The 20,086-nt window shown below is 43.4% G+C and overlaps 1 protein-coding gene across 1 annotated transcript in view; it reads left to right on the top strand.

Annotated features, from left to right (window-relative positions):
- The first annotated feature begins 2,968 nt into the window (after positions 1-2,968).
- The window catches only part of MINDY4B (MINDY family member 4B), a 32,392-nt gene continuing 15,274 nt past the window's right edge, over positions 2,969-20,086 (top strand). Inside the window, exons 1-7 of the mRNA XM_045850832.1 lie at positions 2,969-3,075; positions 3,311-3,338; positions 4,969-5,139; positions 12,357-12,476; positions 13,198-13,289; positions 15,439-15,604; positions 16,173-16,238. Of these exons, the coding sequence (XP_045706788.1) occupies positions 2,969-3,075; positions 3,311-3,338; positions 4,969-5,139; positions 12,357-12,476; positions 13,198-13,289; positions 15,439-15,604; positions 16,173-16,238 (750 nt within the window). The remainder of the gene's footprint in view (positions 3,076-3,310; positions 3,339-4,968; positions 5,140-12,356; positions 12,477-13,197; positions 13,290-15,438; positions 15,605-16,172; positions 16,239-20,086) is intronic.

The following is a 20,086-nucleotide window of genomic DNA, read 5'->3' as shown; positions in this document are numbered from 1 at the left end:
ATTTTATTTGTATCTATTTTTTATTGTTGTTCAAGCACAGTTGTCTCCACTTTCCCCCTGCCACCCTCCCCCACCTCACCCACCCCTACCTTCCACCCTAATTCCTACCCACCTTTGGCTTTGTCCATGGGTCCTTTATATTTATTCCTTGATGACTCTTCCCTTTCTTTTCCCCATTATCCCCCTACCTCCTCCCCTCTGGTTACTGTCAATTTGCTCTTTATTTCAATGTCTCTGGTTATATTTTGCCTGCTTATTTGTTGTGTTGATTAGGTTCCACTAATAGGTGAGATCATATGTATTTGTCTTTCACTACCTGGCTTATTTCACTTAGCATAATGCTTTCCAGTTCCATACATGCTGTTGCAAAGGGTAGGAGCTCCTTCTTTCTGTTGCATAGTATTCCATTGTGTAAATTTCTGCACTATTCTTAACAGCCCCCTGCCTATTCTGTACCTACCAGTTTGTACTTCTAAATTCTGTACTTTTCCCCCTATTCTTCTTTCTTCTCCCAACTGGTAACCATCCAAGTGAGCTCCATATCTATGATTCTATTTCTGTTCTGCTTGTTTGCTTAGTTTGTATTTAGGTTCAATTGTTAATAGTTGTGAATGTATTGCCATTTTAAAGTTCATAGTTTTGATCTTCTTCTGTTTCTTATATTACTCCCTTTAACATTTCATATAATAATGGCTTGGTGATGATGAACTCCTTTAACTTAACCTTGTCTGGGAAGCTCTTTATCTTCCCTTTGGTTCTAAATGATAGCTTTGCTGGATAGAGTAATCTAGGTTGTAGGTCCTTGCTTTTCATCACTTTGAATACTTCTTGCCAGTGCCTTCTAGCCTGCAAAGTTTCTTTTCAGAAATCAGCTGACAGTCTTATGGGAACTCCTTTATAGTTAACAACTATCTGCTTTTCTCTTACTGCTTTTAAGACTCTCTCTTCATCTTTAATCTTTGACATTTTAACTAGGATATGTCTTGGCATAGGCCTCTTTGCATATATCTTATTTGGGATTCTCTGTGCTTCCTGGACTTGTATGCCTATTTCCTTCACCAAATTAGAGAAATTTTCTTTCATTATTTTTTCAGATAAGTTTTTCATTTCTTCCTCTTTCTCTTCTCTTTCTGGCATCCCTATGATTCGAATGTTGGTACATTTGAAGTTGTCCCAGAGGCTCCTCTCTTATTGTCATTTTTTTGGATTCTTTTTTCTTCTTGCTATTCTGATTGAATTTTTTTTATCCTTTGTGTTCTAAATCATTTATTTGATTCTTGGTTTCATCCATTCCCCTGTTGATTTCCTATAAATTTTTCTTTATTTCACTTAGTGTAACCTTCATTTTTGCCTGGGTCTTTTTTAATGCTGTTGAAGTACCCAGTGAGTTCCTTGAGTATCCTAATAACCAGTGGTTTGAACCCTGCATCTGATAGATTGCTTATCTCCATTTTGTTTAGTTCTTTTTCTAGAGTTTTGTTCTGTTCTTTTGTTTGGATCATATCTCTTTGTCTCTTGATTTTGGCAGCCTCACTGTGTTTATTTCTATGTATTAGGTTGAGCTGCTTTGACACCTGTCTTATTAATGTGGCCTATTGTAGAAAACTGCACCTATAAGTTGGATGAGGCACAGCCTTAGGTAATCACCATGGTGAGGCAACCCGTGTGAACCAGGTTGATGGAGTTTCAGACTTTGTGGCTTTGTGTAGGGGAGGGCTCAGAAAAGAGACAATGGCTGCCATCTGGCCTGTCAAGTTTGTTCTAGGAGGAAGCTGTCCCCCTGGCACTTGCCCTGATGCCAGACACACAGTTTCTCCCGGATGTCATGAGTGCCCTTCCAGCTACTGCCCCAGTGTAGAGCCTAGAGGGAGTGAGTCTGCTGTGGGCCCTTTAAGAGAAGATGCCTGAGAATCCTGCAGTTTCTCTTCAGCTACCCCAACCCTCACTGGTTTTTACAGTCAGAAATTATGGGGACTTATCTCTAGGCACTGGAACCCTGGGCTGGATGATCTGGTGTGAGGCTGGGATCCCTTGCACCCAAGATATCTCTCCCAATTTTTATCTACCACACGTGGGTATGGGACTGTATGTTTTGCATATCCACATTTCCATGTCTCTGCCCCTCCTTCCCGTCCAAATGAATGTGACTTCTTTAATTCCTTGGTTGTTGGACTTCCACACCACTCAATTTTCTGATGATTCTGGGTGATAGTTATTTTGTAGTCTACTTGTAATTTTTGCTGCATTTCTGAGAGTAGGTGAGCCATGTTTACCTATGCCTCCATCTTCACCGGAAGTCCAGGGTAATACTCTTTATTATCCCAGTTATTACAGATATAATTCGTTCAACCAATTTGTCTCTCCCTGAAACAAATCAAGCCAATCCTTCATCAAACTGTGTGCAAGATTTCTGTGTACTAAAAACTGTATGAAATATCCGTTGGCCTGTGTTTTTCTTGGCCTACATATTACTCAACAGTAGTTGACAGAGTTTTGTTTTGTTTTGTTTTGGTTTTATATCAACTGTATGGCTTTTACCACCTTTGGCTACATATTTTCTGTTGACAAACACTTTTTAGACACACCACAGCATTAGGTGCTATCACCTTCCACCAGCATGCATCTCTTATCAATTAAAGTATCCCAGTTGCTTTGATACAGATAAGTAATTGCAATCCTTTTGTTTATAAATCTGTGCCTTGTATTAAACATTCATGGCATCTACACAGTGAACAAAAATACACAAAGTATTCCACCTCTAATGAAAGTTTAATCATGATCTGATAGCAGGTGCTTACAGAGAGCCCAGGGCAGCAACTTTGTGGCATGATCTCCTTGCTGGTCAAAAGTAGGGATAGCACTCTTTACCTGGCCATCTGTGCCAACCACCACTCCTCTACTGCCAGACCTCTCTTTCATCTTGACAACTTCCTTCTTCCAATTATTTACATCATATAATTAAAAGGCTATGGAGATCTCAGACCAGAAACAACTCCCCCAAAAGCTGGATTTGGAGGAGATAACTAGGAAAATTTCATTTCTTGACAAATGGAGGGAAATCTTTAGTTATCACAGGTAAGATATTCTCATTTTCTTATTTTTCTAGAGCCAGAGGGATTTTAAGTGTTTAAGTAATCAGCTTTTTTTGCTTGCTACATGAGAAGTCTCCACTATAGATTTACATTAAAAGCACTGCAGTTCTAATGATTTTCAGAAAAAGACTTCCCTAGCAAGGTTGGGATTGAGGTTTACAGATGTGATGGTTGAATAGAGTGAATAATTTTCTTGATGTTTCCTTTTTCATTTTTAGATTGGGAACCAATAATACAACTTCTCAGGTAATTACTTTTCTCAAAGACAATGGGTTTTCCTCTGGTTGTTTCTTCAAACGACCATGTTAACAGCAAAATCTGCACTTATTCTACACACACAATGTCATTCAGGCACCTGGCATTTAACACACAAAAACACTAGAAAGTCTGTTGAAGATCTTTCCTTGTGCTTTCTTTTTTTCATAAAAATCTCTTCCTACTTTTTATCATTAAGAGCACCATATGGTTATTATTTTAGAAAAAAGTAATATTAGAATCTAGAGTTCCTACACTTGTGAAATAATGCTATATTCTAACAACAAAGTGCTTCAGTGTCCCTGAAGAAAAATTGTTTTGAAAATACTTATCTTTATTCAGCTTCTGAGAAATCATTTTCCTTCACCATTTTCAAAGGAGAGAAAGATGACTGCATGCGGGTGTTGAAAAGGCATTTTAAAATCTGTTATACAATATAAGGTGAAAAATGTTTGTAACTCATGTCACCTAAAAAGGTTAGAAGGTAATAGACTGTATTTCAGATTCTTATTCAATCATTGAACAAACATAGTACAAAATATTAAGGTGACTTTCACTAGTGTATGATATGACTGAACAATTGAATGATTAATATTTTAACCATAACACTAAAGCATCTTGTCCCAGTAACCTGTGATCAAAAGCCTTATTTATGCTACTCTTTTAACATAGTCTAAATTAGAATCAGGGAGACAGTGATTCTAGTTTAGTCCTGGAAGTACTGAATGGAGATAGCTACCATTTGAGGGAATACTCAAATAATAAAACAATCTTTAAATAAATAAATAAATGCCAAGTTATGCCTCACACAGGTGGGGGGAAACCCCTGGCACAAAGGGAAAGATTTTCCATGTGATTTACAAAAATGTATCTTATCACATCAATAGTCTGTGACTTGGATGCTGTGTTTCTGAGATAAGAAAGCATCTTCACCTCTAGGAAGCCAGAAACACTGAAAAGGCAGTTTCCTTCATGCTTCAGTTACCCATAGGGCAGATTTGTTTCATGACATCGGTATAGAAGTGAAGGAAATTGGAAGAAGAGTTGATGCTAACTTGTATATAAATGCCATAAAATCAGCCAAGGAAAATAAAAATAGATATTTTTTCTTTAAAGATGGGGGGTGAATTTTTTTAAAGAAGCAAACTCTACTCACTTATTAGGGAATGGGAATGTGAGAGAATTAAAAGAAGGTAATCTGACTTCATTTATTGTCCACTTAACAACACAATGAAAAATACCTCATATAGACCAAAAAGATTCAGTCATTGTTTATAAAATGCTGTCCTCTCAAAATAAGACACAGTGACATTTATATTCTCCTCTAAACATAATTTCAAGTGAAGGTCTTGATAGCATTAATTATGTTTGCATAATTAATAAAAATCAAGAGGTTACATTTAACCTCTTCAAGTCGCCTAAAACTTATGAGAAACATTTTGACACAGACACTGGGATTTTTCTGCTTCCTTTATTGCCACTTATCACAATTTTTAGATATCTTAAAACGGGAGACAATATTTTCTGGAAAAAAAATTTTTTCAGAGAGAAAGAAAGAAAAGCTGGAGAAAGGTTGTCACAGCTCTGTTTCCTTTGTTTTCGGTGACGGCATTTTATACAGAATCCCGAAGGCAGCCATGCATCTGCTGATGAAAGTAAAGATGGGCCAGGAATGCCTTGGCCCAAAGGACATGGACTCTTGACATCAAGCAGCCTTTGTTCTTTGCCCAACCCCTCCTCTATCATCTCTTCAAAATCAGGCGGCATTCCTATCTCCCTAGCAATGGCTATGGTGAGTATAGCTTGTCAATTAAACATGAAACGAAACATAATCTTACCCAAACAACAGGGCTGGATAATCTTATCTGCTATCATGTGAGAGTATTATTGAAGATAAGAATACAGCTGGTTGTTATTGGTAAAAGGAGAATATAATTAAAATGACTTATTTATAGTATTTTTCAAGGACACCAGTGACATTACAATCTTCTCTCAAATTCCAAGTCTTTCTTTATTCACTTTCTTGATTTGACAGTTAAATTTGAGGGAGTAAGAGAGTTCAAGTCAAATAATTCACTTTATAAGGTAGGGTAGATCAGACAGTGAACACTACAAATGCATAAGACAACATCGATGGCTGAGACAGGACCCGGTCCAAGTGTGGGCAGGAGGGAGAAGGTAGGGGACCTGTACCAGACCCAGTCCTGGGGCAAGAGCTAATCTCAGGAAAGAAAAGTTTTCTGGGGCTGACAACTGATACACACATTTGAAAAGAAACCAACATTTGAGGATCCAAGTGGATCTGGAAGCTTCTGGTCCTAAGGACCATTTGGTCAACTCAAAATTTTGCCAGGGATGGGTGAATCGCTGAGACAGAGACCCAGCTAGGAAGCAAAACTAGCAGCTTCTCATTGAATCAAACAGGCCAGTGCTGGATGCAAAGCCTTGGCAAACATCCCAAGGACCAGCTGTCATGGTCAAAGAGGAATGCTGGGAACTGGGAAAGCTTAGCCAGGGGTGGAACTAGGAAAATGGCACCAGCTTCGATGAGAGATCCCTCCAATTGCACAGCCCTCCAATGTAACCCTCACATTCACCTGATCCCCCAACTTCACACTACTTTCTAGAGTCTCAGGCAGAGACGTCTCCCCGGGGGCCCTAAGAACAAGAGGAAGAAGCAGCACTTCCTTCGTGAGCACAGGCTGCCCTCCACCTGGGCATGGGTGCAGAAACCTCCCCGGACCAGCCTGGTCATGTGAGCCAAGACTAGCAATATTTGCCCTGTCAGGCCCACTGTGTGCTTACAGCTCCACGGTCCTTGCGCTGCACCCATGGCCCCTGCTGAGGGGGTTCTGGGGTCTGGAAACCCTTCTGGGGAAGCTACACAGTCTCCATCTGCTTTTTGAGCAGAGGCCGAGCTGGCCTGGACTGCAGTATTTCCAACTCTCAATATAGCTTCTCTTTAAGTTCCCCAGATGAAACAGCATCAGCTAAGGGAGTCCAGCCCCCCAATTGTATTCTATGGTGCGTAATCTCACAGGCTTCACAGAGCTGCTCTCCACTGTCACATTTGCTCTGTCTCGTCAAAAATCTTTCCACCTCAACTCACCTTCCCTCTTCTGCTCAAATGCCAGATGTCATAGGAGGATAAGTCAGCAGGGCTCTCAGAAGATACTACTCTTTGCTCATTGGCCTCACTGCCCCTCAGTAGTGCCTTAACCCCTTAACCTGTGTCTTAGGTACCTCATGAATCCTCTCCTTGTGGGTAATGAAGACAGGTGATGCATTACCCTTTCGTGGCCAGCCTCAGTGGCCAGGCTACCACACTGTGCCAGAAGACAAAAGTTAGAGCAACTGCCTGTATTTTACTGGATGGGATAAAGTTTTTAATGAATGATCTCTAATAAAAATATATATATATATATATAGGAAAATAGGCTACTTTCTGTGTGAATAAGAGAGAAAACTATGATACTATATTGGAGTTTGCCTGCATATGCATTCAGAAATTCCAGAAGACTTCAAAATGTGTGACCGTGGGGGGAAGAACGGGAACAAGAGGCATGGGTGCGAGGGAGTCTTCTCAGTTGCCTTTCTGTACTCTGGATTTTGAACCATGTGAAAGTACAACCTATTTTTAAAAACACACAAACAAATTTTAAAAATAGAAAAAAGGCATTCACAGATGCTTCCAATGTCCTCTAGTCTCTCTGTGTGTCTCTCTCTGTGTGTCTCTCTCTGTATTTCAGAGACAGGAGAATCTGGGTCTGAATTCTCTCACTTCTCTATAAACACAAATATGATGCAATTGAAGACCTCCCCAATGACTTTTCCAAGGTAATTCTCTACCTTTGGAAAAGGCAGGGAGACAAAAAGAATTAGACTACTGTAGCCTGAAATGGAGTTGATGGAGTATTAAGGAAGTCCCAGAAGTAGAGATAATTGATTTTTCTTAAAAAAAAAATAGGACTTATTCCCATTATATGGGCCAAATGATAGTGTGTCCTTTAAATAGTGGTAGCATTGATTAAACACACCCTGGGACTTGACGAGCCTTGGGATTCTGGATGTGTGTGCTCCAGGCAGTGGTTTGGAAGCTTGACCAATTCTAATCAGCCTTTCAGCAGGCAATGCAGCTGCCTAGCCAATTATCAGAGCTACTGACTCCTAATACCCACTTAGAAATGCATTTGTTGTCATTCTGCTGTTTTCTTTCCACCTTCTGTTTAAAGTAGGGATGCGTGGGATTTCCTGACTGGCACACACTGTTTGCTGGGAATCTGCTGAGAAAGTAGGTGTGAGTGAAGCACACTATATACCCTTGCTTTCCTTGGCTCTCCTGTTTCTCACCTTTTTGTTGTCCTAGTTCCAATACCACAGCCTTCTTCATCTCCCCAGCCTAACGTCTAATGGTGTGTGTGCTGCAGTGAACTCTGGTCAAGACTGCTGGCCCAGGGGAGCTGAGGACGAGGGCAGCACCTGCCTCCGGGTTCTTCCACCAGGCTCACTCCACTGCCTGCCTTCCCCCCAGTGGCAATTTTTCATCCTCCTCCACAGCCAGGCTCTTCTCCAAGACCCAGCCTGTAACACACTCCTGTAGCCTCTTTCCTCGGCAGCCAATAATCAAACCCCACGCAGCAGGATCATACTAAAAATGTCATACTGGGAGAGCAAATATTTGGGGGGAGACCCAGATGAAGCTGTAATAGAGGGTAAGAGGCAATGATGTGACTTTTGGAGAGCAGGAAGCGCAGCCTGGTCACCCCAGAATAAGGTCTGGCCAATAGATGGACTTCAGGAAGTATTTACTTAATTTGTTAATTCACTGCTCTGGACAATCCTCTAGAGAGACACCTGAGTGTGGGGTGTGGGTATCATTCCTGTACCACTTCAGATGCACTCTCTACCCTTCCCTCCCTTCTCCAACCTGCTCCCTGCCCAAGAGACTGACTGTAGGGACTCTCTCAACAGTGCTGCCTCCTCCTCTTGCTTCCTGTTGAGTATGACCTATGAGAGCTGTGGAGGGAGACTGGAGGGGGGAAGAGAATAAAGTTGGGCTGTGCATAGCTGGCTGGATCCTCCACCTCCCGCCACCCCCACTCCCCTTCCCCTGCCCCAGTGCAGTCTTCTCCTCAGCACTCTCCTTCCCAGTTTAGGTAACCACACTTGCCCCTACTCTTTAAGTCAGGGGAGATAACCACTTCTGAGTGTTGTTGGTACTGGGACCCTGCATTAGCTATTGTGGTTTCCCCATATGTGGCCCACATCTTTGTAAGTAGTTCCTGTATTAAACTTTCCTCAAGTTAATTATCCTGAGTCAAGAGTCCTGCTGGGACCCTGACTGGTACAAGTTGAAAGGCTTGCATTTGGGTCCTGGCACTGCCACTTACTAAGTATGTGACATTTCACTTAACTACTCTGGATCTCAAGTCCTTTAACTATAAAATGAAAGGGTTGAATTAGATTTTTTAAAAATTATTTCATAAGTGCTTATTGTAAGCTACTCTGTACCAGGCACTATTCCAGATGCTGACAAATCCATGATGAACACAGTCAAGCCAAGAGCCTAGTACTGTATTTGATGGGCTAGGAGAGAAATGTCTTCTCAGGACTCACTAGTTCTAACATCTCTGATTCCTTGATGGTCCAGTAATTTTTAAGGCAAGAAAAGATTTGGGGATAGAGCCTCAAAGAGAATCATTCTACTACAGGTTAGGTGGTGGGGGTGGGGTAGAAGATGGACTGGGCTAGGTTGTCACAGGGAAACTCTAAGCCCAGGGACAAGGGACAAGCAGCAGGGGTGAGTAAATTGAGCCTGTTGGGAAGAATGATCCAGGACCTCTGCCTCTATGTGAGTGTGTTAATGATCATCATCATTATTATCATCATCACTGCAACCAGGAGAGAGGTATTCAATGCAAATCCTAGAAAAGAAACAGTGAAAAGAGAAGAACTATAAAATGCGCTTGATTGTATTAAATAACAATGATCACCACAGTCATTTGTTAGGACTGTTTACCATTTGGGTCTCGTTACTAGGCAGCACAACGACGTATGTAGATCACTGAATATGCATCAGGTTAATCTCGTTGTAAATTATATTTGATATGAAAGTAAATGGGTGAGACGAATCATCTTTGTTGTTATGCTAACCAGTGGGGTTTGGCCTGAGAGACATGCAGGCCCCTCGGTTCTCAGGTTCTCAGCCTCCCCCAGGTGCATCTAGACAGTGACATTCTTTAAGGTGGAGGTGGCAGATGGCAACAGAAACAAGAAAAGGGGTGGTTGGCTTGCAGAATTTTTCTAACTGAATATGTATTCTACGCCTTCTCAGTCTCAAGAGTTGTAATCTTTCACATTCGTACACTGCTTCTCCTCCCTGATTCCAGACAGTCTCTGGTCTTTTTCCATCTGTGTTAGGATTTTCTTCCTCCAGCACAAGATGTTCCAGAGTAGTCAGGCTGTGTTTTCACAAAGGTAATAACGCTCCAGATTTACTCAGCACTTCTTGGTCCCAAAGCCCTTTTCTGTTCGTCTTCTCTTTCAAGGATTGCTAAGATGTGGACCTAGCAGGGGTTCTCCCCATTTGGGGATAAGCAAATAAAGTCTTACAGAGGTTGGGCACTCGGTCCAAATCCACATGGTCAGCAGGGGGCATCCAACTGGGCTTCTCCGCACTGGCCAGCTATGCAGCCTTGATGTCAGGGGAGCACTTTCCATGATTTCAATCCTCTGCTGGGGAAATCCTGGGCCAGTGGCCCTCTTTGGCTGTGTTACGCACTGAGTCTATGTCTTCTAAGAGCAGCCTGTGTGTCCGTCTGCTTCCTCGCCCTGGTTTGCTGTTGCCCTGAGACACAGATGGTTCATTTTTCCCTAAGTGCAGCTCTGAGCCCTTGCTCACACTGAAATGCACCTGCCTCTAGTTCTCTCTGAAGAGACAATCTTCTCTTTCGAGGACAGGAGCAGAGATGGATAGGAAAGAAACTCCAGCCATGGAACCAGACCATGGTCTGACACGGGGAAGACCATTCCATGTGCTGCTTCTCCTGCATCTGTCCCTCTTAGAGACGTGAGGGCCAGCTTCCCCCACAGCCGGGAAGAGGTGCCACAGCTCTCTCTGGTCCTGTTGGGCTCCAGGTTCTTTGTCCAAGGCTCTGGATGCAAGCATCAGCTCCAAAGTACTTTCCAGTCTCAGTTTTTACTAACTTCCTGCCCTGAGGCTGTGAAACACACGGGTTCCAGTCCCACTGAACTACTCCCTGTGCCTTGACACCCTAAATACTGGGTGTGTGTTTGCAGATCTTTCTCTCTGTCTGACCTCTCCTCACTACAGGCAGTAGGCCTGTCCCAGACAGCGGGATGGGTGCCTCTCCTGAAGCATGGGGTGCATCATTAAGCACCATATTAAACAACCTGAGTTATTTCATCTGCTGGGGAAGTTAGCCCCTGGCAGGCCGGGGCAACATACGTTCACTCCTCTTCAATACTTCTTACCTCCTTTTTTAACTGAAACAAGTGTGAGCTCTGATTGAGCTTTCACAGGCAACAGCTTCTAGCCATCATTCAACAACACTGTTTTATTTCCACTATATTTTTTATCATGTATGGCAAGTGATTTTGATTTTCATTTAAGGAGGTAATACAGAGTATCCCTGTTAAGTTATAACTTTCTAAGTTACAAAGAATGGCCCAAACTAATGAAGGAGTTTAAATAATGACTTGCACACAGAAGTGACAGCAGTCATAGGCCAGCACACGCAGGTTAAAGCTGGGCAGGCAAAGCAGTGGGGTGAGAATGGGCACAAATCCCAGCTCTTTCTTTGTCCATTGGCTGGGTGACTTTTGGCAAATACTTCTCTGTAAAAAGGGGATCATAATGTACCTACCTCAAAGGATTATATTAACATAGTGAATGTAAAGCACTTAGCTCAGTGCCTGGTGCATAGATAATGCTCAATAAATGCTAGATGTCATTTTTCAGCCTAGTAGAAAAGTTACCTCTTCCATGAAGCCTTCCTAGGTACCTCCATCAGCATTTCTCTCTCCTTCCTTTGTTCTTTCATGGTACTTTGCACTTGATTGCACTTGACTTATAGAACTTCACACTTTCTGTCTTGTACATAGTTATGCAATATTAGACTTTTTATATGTCTGTGTCCCATACAGGACCTCGCACATGCTACTAATACACTTCTGATTATGAATGGGTTCCCTTTTTTGCATGTGTTCATTTTACAAAGGCTTGTTTCCTTTTTTTCCCTGGGGAAGCTTTAAAGATGGTTTCCAATCTTTTTTTTTTAAGATTTTTTTATTCATTTATTTATTTTTAGAGAGGGGAAGGGAGGGAGAAAGAGAGAGAGAAATATCAATGTGTGGTTGCTTCTCACATAGTCCTCACTGGGGACCTGGCCTGCAACCCAGACATGTGCCCTGACTGGGAATCGAACCTGCAACCCCTTGGCTCACAGCCCATGCTCAATCCACTGAGCTACACCAGCCAGGGCGATGGTTTCCAATCTTAATATACTATAGAGCATCCTGGAAAACCTTAGAGTCTGGGGCAAGAGAACAGAGAATACTTGTTTAATATCATTTAAACCACTATGCTACTCAGGCCACAAACACAGAGTCCTGTCTATTCCTTTTTTTGTGGAGCAGGCACAAAGACCAAGCCACAGCCTGGTGTGTGCTACAAGAGTGTGAAGGACAGATAGCTGGCAATGAAAGGGGAGACGGATGCAAGGGACACAAATCAAACAGGGACAGCAAGGAGGGTGGTTGACACACTAAGCCTTTGAGACAAAATGTCCTAAGTGAACCTGATGTGAATCTTTTGCATAGGACTTTACAATTAAAATAAAGAAAGGGAGTAATACGTAAGCCTGAATGTAAGAAGCGGACAGGTCCATCTCCATGATTTCGCAGTTTCACTTAAGATGGAACGATGAGGAATGTGTTTCAGAATAATTTTCTTCATTTGAGTAAACCATTTCTCTCCCCTTTTCTCAGAGGCTGCGGCAGAGCCTCTTTGGAAATGCAGTCCATACCTTCAGCTGTGACTGGGAAGATGCCTGTTTCAGGTTCCACAATCCTTTTTCTGACCTGGCTTTTGCTTTGGAAGTGGGAAAGGTAAGAGCAGGTGACAGTTTTTAAAAGTCCCAGTTCCACGTTCCTTATCTATGATTCCTTTCATTCTCATCCACGTGAATGCAAGTTTTCATTACAATCACCTATAGAAACGTACTGAGAATTTAAAATTTAACTCTAAATGATAACAGACTTTAAAATTTACTGTCTGGGTTGTAACAAATACTCAAACTCCTTTTTCTCCTTCCTCCCACCTTCTAAATTCTACCTTTCCTGGCTCTTTTCTCCAAGTCCCAAGCATCCCCAAGGACATAGAGGCGGGAGGAGATCTAGCAACTTCTTTTTGGCTTTTTTAAAACCTCAACAATTCATGTCATTGATCAGTGGTCACACAGAATTTCAAGAGCTAGCCGTCTATTTCCTTACCTCCTACAAATCTAAAAGCTCGACATAAAGCAGGGGCATTGTGGTGATGGGCAGAGAGGGACACATACCCCAGGTTCCAGTCTGCGGGGCTGCACAAGAGGCTGGCCACTGCGGACTCTAGCCTCTGGGAGTTCATGGGAAGGGATGGCACAGTGTGGCCCAGTGTCCCTTGATGAGCCCAGTGGATGCTATATACCAGGAGGGAAAAAGACTGCACAGAAAAATAGATCGTGACATCCATTTTCAAGAGTTCCCCTTTGTACTGCTAGCACTGAGAGGCTCCGTTACAATTGTAAAGCCCTGCTCCCAGCCTCACTATTCATCTTCGCCTTCCCAGGGAGGTGCCCGAAGCATTCAGATGGCCGTACAAGGATCCATCATCAAATACTTGTTGTTTACAAGGAAAGGGAAAGACTGTAACTTCCACAGGTAAGAAGCCCCTGAGAAGTACTTGGAAAATTACTCATTTCCTGAGAATCTTTATATGCTAAATAATAGCAGAAAATCCCCTGGGTCTCCTCAGGAAGGGGACTTGCTCCGAAGACAGAAATGGGGCTGATTCTCCCAAAGAGACTGCATTTCATAACCAAGGAGGGTTTTCCTGGAGTCACTCTCAAAGTTCAGTTGCAGAATACTGCTGACAGTTTTTATGCTCTACTGCAGACCACCCTGTCAGGTAAAATGAAGCACCAGGTCTCAGGTGGCCTTACTTGACAATATTTGATGAGAAGCTTCAACCTAGCAATTCCAGGAAGGAACAAAAGGGCAATGAAAAACCTGATAAATGAAGGATTAATCCTCCTATTTAACCAGGCTATCAAAGTACAGTGTTTGGTCATTGCCTATTTTAAAAATTCATTCAAATTACTTTATTCTTAGAAGTTAACAAGCCCCTATCACTTGCAAAGCTCTATGCTTGATATTATAGAAACTGTAAATAATTAAAAGGCATATACCTGCTCTTAAGCAAGATAAGTTATCACCAGAAACTGGAACTAAATGTGCAATGTATTCTAAGATGGGGCAGTGCTATGTTCCTGAGAAGCAGAGCTGAAGCTGGGAAATCTTTGACAAAGGGTGTCTGAAGGAAGTGTCTCCAGGAGAAACCTGGCAGAGAGTGTGGGAAGAGCCCAGCATAAAAGGAGAAGGTGCAGAAGAATGTGGCTTCCAGGGCACCTCTGGGATGTCACTGTCCCATCTTCTGCTAAGAGAGCCCTGACTATAGGCCATCCTGCAGGAGGGGGCACAACGCCTGCCACTTCTGGGCCAGGTGGCTCCAGTTCTTCAGAGAAACTTGAAAGCGGGAGCCAGTAGCAACAGTACCGGAAGCAGCTGTCTAAAATAAAAGGGATCCCAGGGAATCTAGACAGAACACACACAATATTCGCTGCACAAATGTAAAGCATTTAACACAGGCCTGGCATGTGGCAACTACTAAATACATAGTAATGGGTAACTCCTTTGATAGACCTGCTCTATGAAGCCTTCCTGAACCTTCCCAGTCACAAGTTTCCTCTCCTTCTGTACTCTCATAGCACTTTCTTTAATTTTCGTCTGCCTCCAACGAGGGTTTTGGAGTGTGAGATTCCTTGTTACTCGTTTCCGCATTGCCACAGAACTAGATGGATTCTATAAATTATCGCTGAATTCATTAATGAAACTCTATCATATGTTTCTTTCTGAGGACGACAGTTGTCAATGTAAAATTCTGAGGAAACAGGCAGAGTAAAGGTCTACTACATAAAGATGGGTTCCCATTTCCTGGGAGCTTTGACAGCCTGGGATTATTACTCAGTGGAGAGTAATGGTTAAGACTAGGGAGTCAGGAGCCAGACTGCCACATTCAAACCACTGCTCTACTACTTTAAAGATGAATGACCAGGGGTGAATCATTCAACCTCTCTGTCTTACTTTCTACACCTCTAAGGTGGGAGTAGTAATAGTATCTACCTCCCAGGTTGTTGTGAGGCTCCCATGAGGAGATCTGTGTGAAGTGCTCAAAACGATGCTGGACACAGGGAGTGCCCACTGAGTGTAAGCTCCAGGTTGGTGAGGACAACTTGAAGTGGGGCCTTCAGGGTTGCACAGGATGTGATCAAGCAGAAAAGACAGATGTGGTGGGCAGAGTAAAGGCAGACAAGCGCATGAGCAATGTAGGAAATATGTTCGGGGGACTGGTCCATTGGGGCAGAGGGTTTACAAGATAGAAATCTGGGCGATAAAACAGGAAGAATTGTTCGGGCTTTGCTCGGAAAGGCCTGTGCCATTGGGTTAAAGAGCTAGGATCAGTCCCTGCTGGAGTTCAGGAAAGAGGACAGCAGAGGGACTCGGTGGGAGTGATAGTGCACAGGGTGGGACTGGCTGAGGTTACTAGGAGAAACAGCATGTGCTGTGAGGACGCCAGTTCCAGTTGCAGCAGAGGGCACAAGGCCCTCGAGGACATTCTTGCAGTGTAGGTTGATTAAGGAACCAAATAGACCCACCCCGTATTCAGAAGAGTTCACAGAAGTGGAGGCCCCAGCACGTGGCTAGGTGACAGTCCACTCCAAGGTTTTCCCACCCCACCTCCTTCCTGTAGTTTATGTGCAATGAGCAAGCAAGAGCAGAAGCAAGCCTTGGCTGTGGCTCTGGCTAGTATCCTGTGGGCTGCAGGAGAAGCTCAGAAGGCCACCCTCTGTCTTGTCACTGAGGACATCTACGTCACCTCGACTCCTGACTACTCTGCAGACAATTTCACTGAGCGGGTGAGTGCACTCCTGCCTGTCCTGCCAGAGAAAGGGCCGATGAAACCTGAGTGAGTACTAGACTTACCATAGAAATGGAGGCGGAGCCCCATGGATGCTCCTGTAAGTGTCTGATGTGGCCAAAGGCACTGTCCAAAGAGGCAAGGACATAAAAGATCCAAGGGTTGTAAGAGATCCAAGCACCCAAAATAGAGAATCTGGTTATGGATTTCTCCTTCTGGAATTCACCATGGTCAAGAATGTCCCATACCTGAAATCATCATGATGGCATTTCCATGTCCACTGTCTTAAACATAGCTAAATTCTACCTATTAGGAAAAAAACCTATTTATGGTTTTATGGCTCAAGATATTATATTGATTTAAAACTGAGGGAGGTAAAAGCAAGGCCAGTAGCCACCCGACTTACCTTGTGTGTTTTACATGGCCTTGTGCAAGATGGCATGTCAGTTTTTAGCAATGTGATTTTGCAATGAAACAAGAATCTCCCTTGAGGTAATAACAGTGGCACCTTATAGATGTAGCTTTCATCTTCCTTTTCATTTTTATCTTCTATACCTGATTTATAGCTCCAGCTGTTTGAAGTTTTAGACAAAGAAGCCACTGAGAAATTCATCTATGATCATTTACAATGTGTAAGTGTTTAAGCATTGAGATAATTCTTTTATGTTGAACTGATCTTACAGGAATCTTCTTTCTCTTACAAAATGTATTTTTAATGATGCTTGTTAAGAAACCCAGATCATCTTGAGGGCTAAGGAAGGGCAGAATGAGAGAAAGGAAGCCCGCCTCTCCCTCCCTGCAACCTGGAAAGAGGCAGATCACACACAGGCCACTCAAAAATGCTTCTTTCTCCTTGGTTAATCCAACCTAGAAAACAATACTATAGAGGGCATATGCCAAGATTTTTTGTGTGTGTGAGAAGAGAAAATGTTAAAGCAGTCTTGCCTCATCTAATGAATAAAACACAAATGTGGTAGCCAACTAAGGCTCTAGCCTGAATTGCCAAAATGACCCTTCACACTTACTCCAGCAAGATTACTTTGGTCTGAAAAACGTGGCCCTGTTTCACCTCTTCTATCAGCATCTTCCACACAATGTTTCTCAGGGATGGGGAGGGGACAAAGTAAAGTAGTGATTGAAAATAGAAGGTTGGTTTGTTTGCTTATTTGTTTAAGATTCCTCTTCAGAGTAGGAAATAAAGGTTGATTTTCTGAAGAATAAGTACTCTACAATGTGAATGCAGGAGGCGATGAAATGAGCAGGGTAACCATGAAGCCATACAACTGTGGACTGTATAGAAGGGGGAACTGTGATCCATGAAGCTCACTGCTCCATTCCTTTCAAAGGCCTCAGAGGTGGAATACTTTGGCATGAGTTCTCAGCCACACTGACTACCCAGGATCATGGTTAAACTGCTTCCCCTGAGTCTGCCTCTCCCACCATCTCATAGGTCTGCACCTCAGGCAGAAGAATGGCCCCCCACAGATGTCCATGCCCTGGCCCCCAGACCTGTGAATGTTCCATTACATGGCAAAGGGGACTTCAGTTTACTAATCAGCTGACTTTAAAATAGGGAGAACAGCCTGGGTTACCCAGGTGGGCCCAACGTAATCACAGGATCCTTAAATGTGGGGCAGGAAGGCAAAAGAGAGGGGAAGAGTCATGTGGTATGAGGAGAGTGTCACCATTGTGGCTGGCTTCGAAGATGGAAGGTGGGGACCATGGACCAAGGACTGTGGAGAGGGCTACTGGAAGGTGGAAAGGGCGGGAAACAGATTCTCCCCCAGTGCCTCTGGAAGAACACAGCCCTGCGGACATCTTCATTCTCACCCAGCGAGACCCACGTCAGTTCTGACCTCTAGAACTATGAGATTTGTATTATTTAGGCTACTAAATTTTTTATAGCAGCAATATGAAACAATAAAAACTGTGTGATAGATTTTTCATACTGGACAGGAAATGTTAAGCTGGAAGCCTGCTTAGAGACTCCTTCTTGAGGGCCAGAGATGTTTAATGGGGCTACACAGATAGAGAGGAGCCATGTAAGAAATGAATGATCCTTGTAGCTGGAAGAGGCAAATCCTTCCTGCTCTGTCTTCCATCTCTTCAACTCAGTCCTGGGAGAGTGTGATTCAATAGAAAGGACCCCTCCCTCTTCCGCTCATTTGCAAAGGATTCTTGAGCATTGAGAATCAGAAGATCAGAGCTGAAGCTACTCATGGGCTTTCCCCATCAAAGACAAAGAGTGGAGCTGGAATACGTAATGAAAGCTCTAAACAGAAGCAGACTGCCCAGCACAGGTGGACTTCACACAAGAGCTGCCTGTGTCGAGCCAATGCAAGCTGACCATTCCCATAGCCACGCTGTAGAAGGGCAGGAACCATTTCCTGAGCAAGGTGCAAACCATGACCAGGGGCTTCTCATTATGATCAGCCCCCATTCAGACCTTTTTACCAAATGTCATTCACTATCAAAATGTACCTGTGTACACAGATCTCTAGCTAGATGACTAAGGGCTACATGTGTGCAGTAAGCCTATTGTTTGTTATAGGTTGAATTGCATCCTCCCAGAAAGATATGTTTAAGTCCTAACCCCTAGTACCTGTGAATGTGTTCTGATCTGGAAATAGGGTCTTTGCCAATGTGATCAAGTTAAGATAATGTCATGCTGGATTTAGGCGGGTGTTAATCCCATGACTGGATTAGGAAGGAAACTTGAACATAGACCCAGACACGCAGGGAGAACACCATGTGATAATGAAGTCAGAGACTGGAGTGATGCAGCTCCCAAGCCAAGGGACACCAGAGACTGCCAGTGGCCACTGGAAGCTGGGAAGATCAAGGAAGGGTCCTCCTCCAGGCCTACAGAGAAAGCACGGCCCTGCTCTGACACCTCAATTTAAGACTTCGGCCTTCAGAACCAGAACAGAATAAATTCCTATTGTTTTAAGTCACTCAAATTTCTGATAATTTGTTATAGAAACCCTAGGAAAGCAATATACCTACATCTGCAGTGTTAACCCACACGGTGTTACATTTTTAAAAGTTTGAGTCGGTAACAGTCAAAAACAATCAGAAAATCCCATATGTAAACCTGGATTTTAGCTTTTCTCCCCAAATCATAAAACCTGGCTGCACTCGACCTATAACTTGGCATGTCCTCAACTAACTGCAGCGACTAACTGACAGTGACTCCCACTAGACAAGTTGAGATGGACTGAAGGATGTTACCTCACTGGTGAAAAGGATGTTGTGTGATTAAATTCAAGATTTTGAGATGGGGAGATGATCCTGGCTTATCCCGGTGGGCATGATGAATCAGCAAGGTTCTGTAAGGAAATGGGATGGTAGGAGAGGAAAAGAAAGAGAAGTGATGCCAAAGCAGGGGAAGAAGAGGCTATATGATGGGGGATCATGGGCCAAGGAACAAGGATGGCTTTAAGAAACTGGGAAAGGGAAGGAAACAGAGTCTCCCATAAAGCCTCCAGATGGGACACAGGCTTGCCAGCTGTTTGAGTTGAGTTCAGTGACACCCAAGTTGCGCTTCTAACCTCCAGAACTGTAAAATGATAAATTTGTGTTGTTTTAAGCCCCCCGAGTTTGTGGCAATTTGTTACAGCAACAATGGAAAACTAATGCACACATGTTCTCCAGGTCACCTCAGGCCCCAGCCCTCCCCATTTCTCTCGCTCACGGCCTGCAGTGTATCCATTGGGGTTCCTGTCTGGTTCCTATGGCACCAGAATTTGTCAAGCACTGGCTCCTATGGCACAGGAATTTGTCCTCCTCCCAGGTCACAGATAGCGAAGGGAAAAAAATGAATCCATAAAAGGAAGAGCACAGGCATTTTAACCAAAGCCTTCCTGATACAATGCCTCTAAAGGAGAGGCATCAGCCCCGTGCACCTCAAAAGCCAGCCAAGGAGCTTCTTTTCAGCAGTCAGAGTATTGACAAAAAATGCAGATAAGGCCAATTAATGAGGGGCCCTGCATGTTGGTTGGTCAATTTGGATTTGACCCTGGGGATCACAGGGTACCTTCAGGGAGTTCTAAGCAGAACAGCAACCTGACCAAGAAAAGAGACAGAAGAGAAGTGCCTTAGGGAAGAGCAGCCACTGGATCTAGCATGTTCCAAGAACCAAGGTAGGAATTGTGCTTTATGTCATTTCACTTTTGCACAAAACCTGGAAAAAGGTATTCTGATCTGCAATTGCAGATGAGGAGATTGCAACTCAAGGAAGTTAAATAACTAGGGGTTAATAAGTGGTAGGACTGGTTCTGAACCCAGGTCTGAATAACTCTGAGCTATTTCTGTAAAGCCTTTCTGCTCCCCAGAGTTTCATGGGGAACCAGAGGCCTGCACTGACTGAGAAGAAGCTGGGAAAGGGCACCAGCCAAGAGAAGCGCAGAGAGCCGGGCTAGTATGGACAGTGGGAAAATGGAAAGGAAGGATATGCTACATCTTAGCCATGATTTGAAGA

The sequence above is a fragment of the Phyllostomus hastatus genome, unplaced genomic scaffold, assembly GCF_019186645.2.
Source record: "Phyllostomus hastatus isolate PE091 unplaced genomic scaffold, TTU_PhHast_1.1 phas_contig_86, whole genome shotgun sequence".
NCBI classification, from domain to species: Eukaryota; Metazoa; Chordata; class Mammalia; order Chiroptera; family Phyllostomidae; genus Phyllostomus; species Phyllostomus hastatus.
This window is presented reverse-complemented; position numbering and strand designations above follow the sequence as displayed.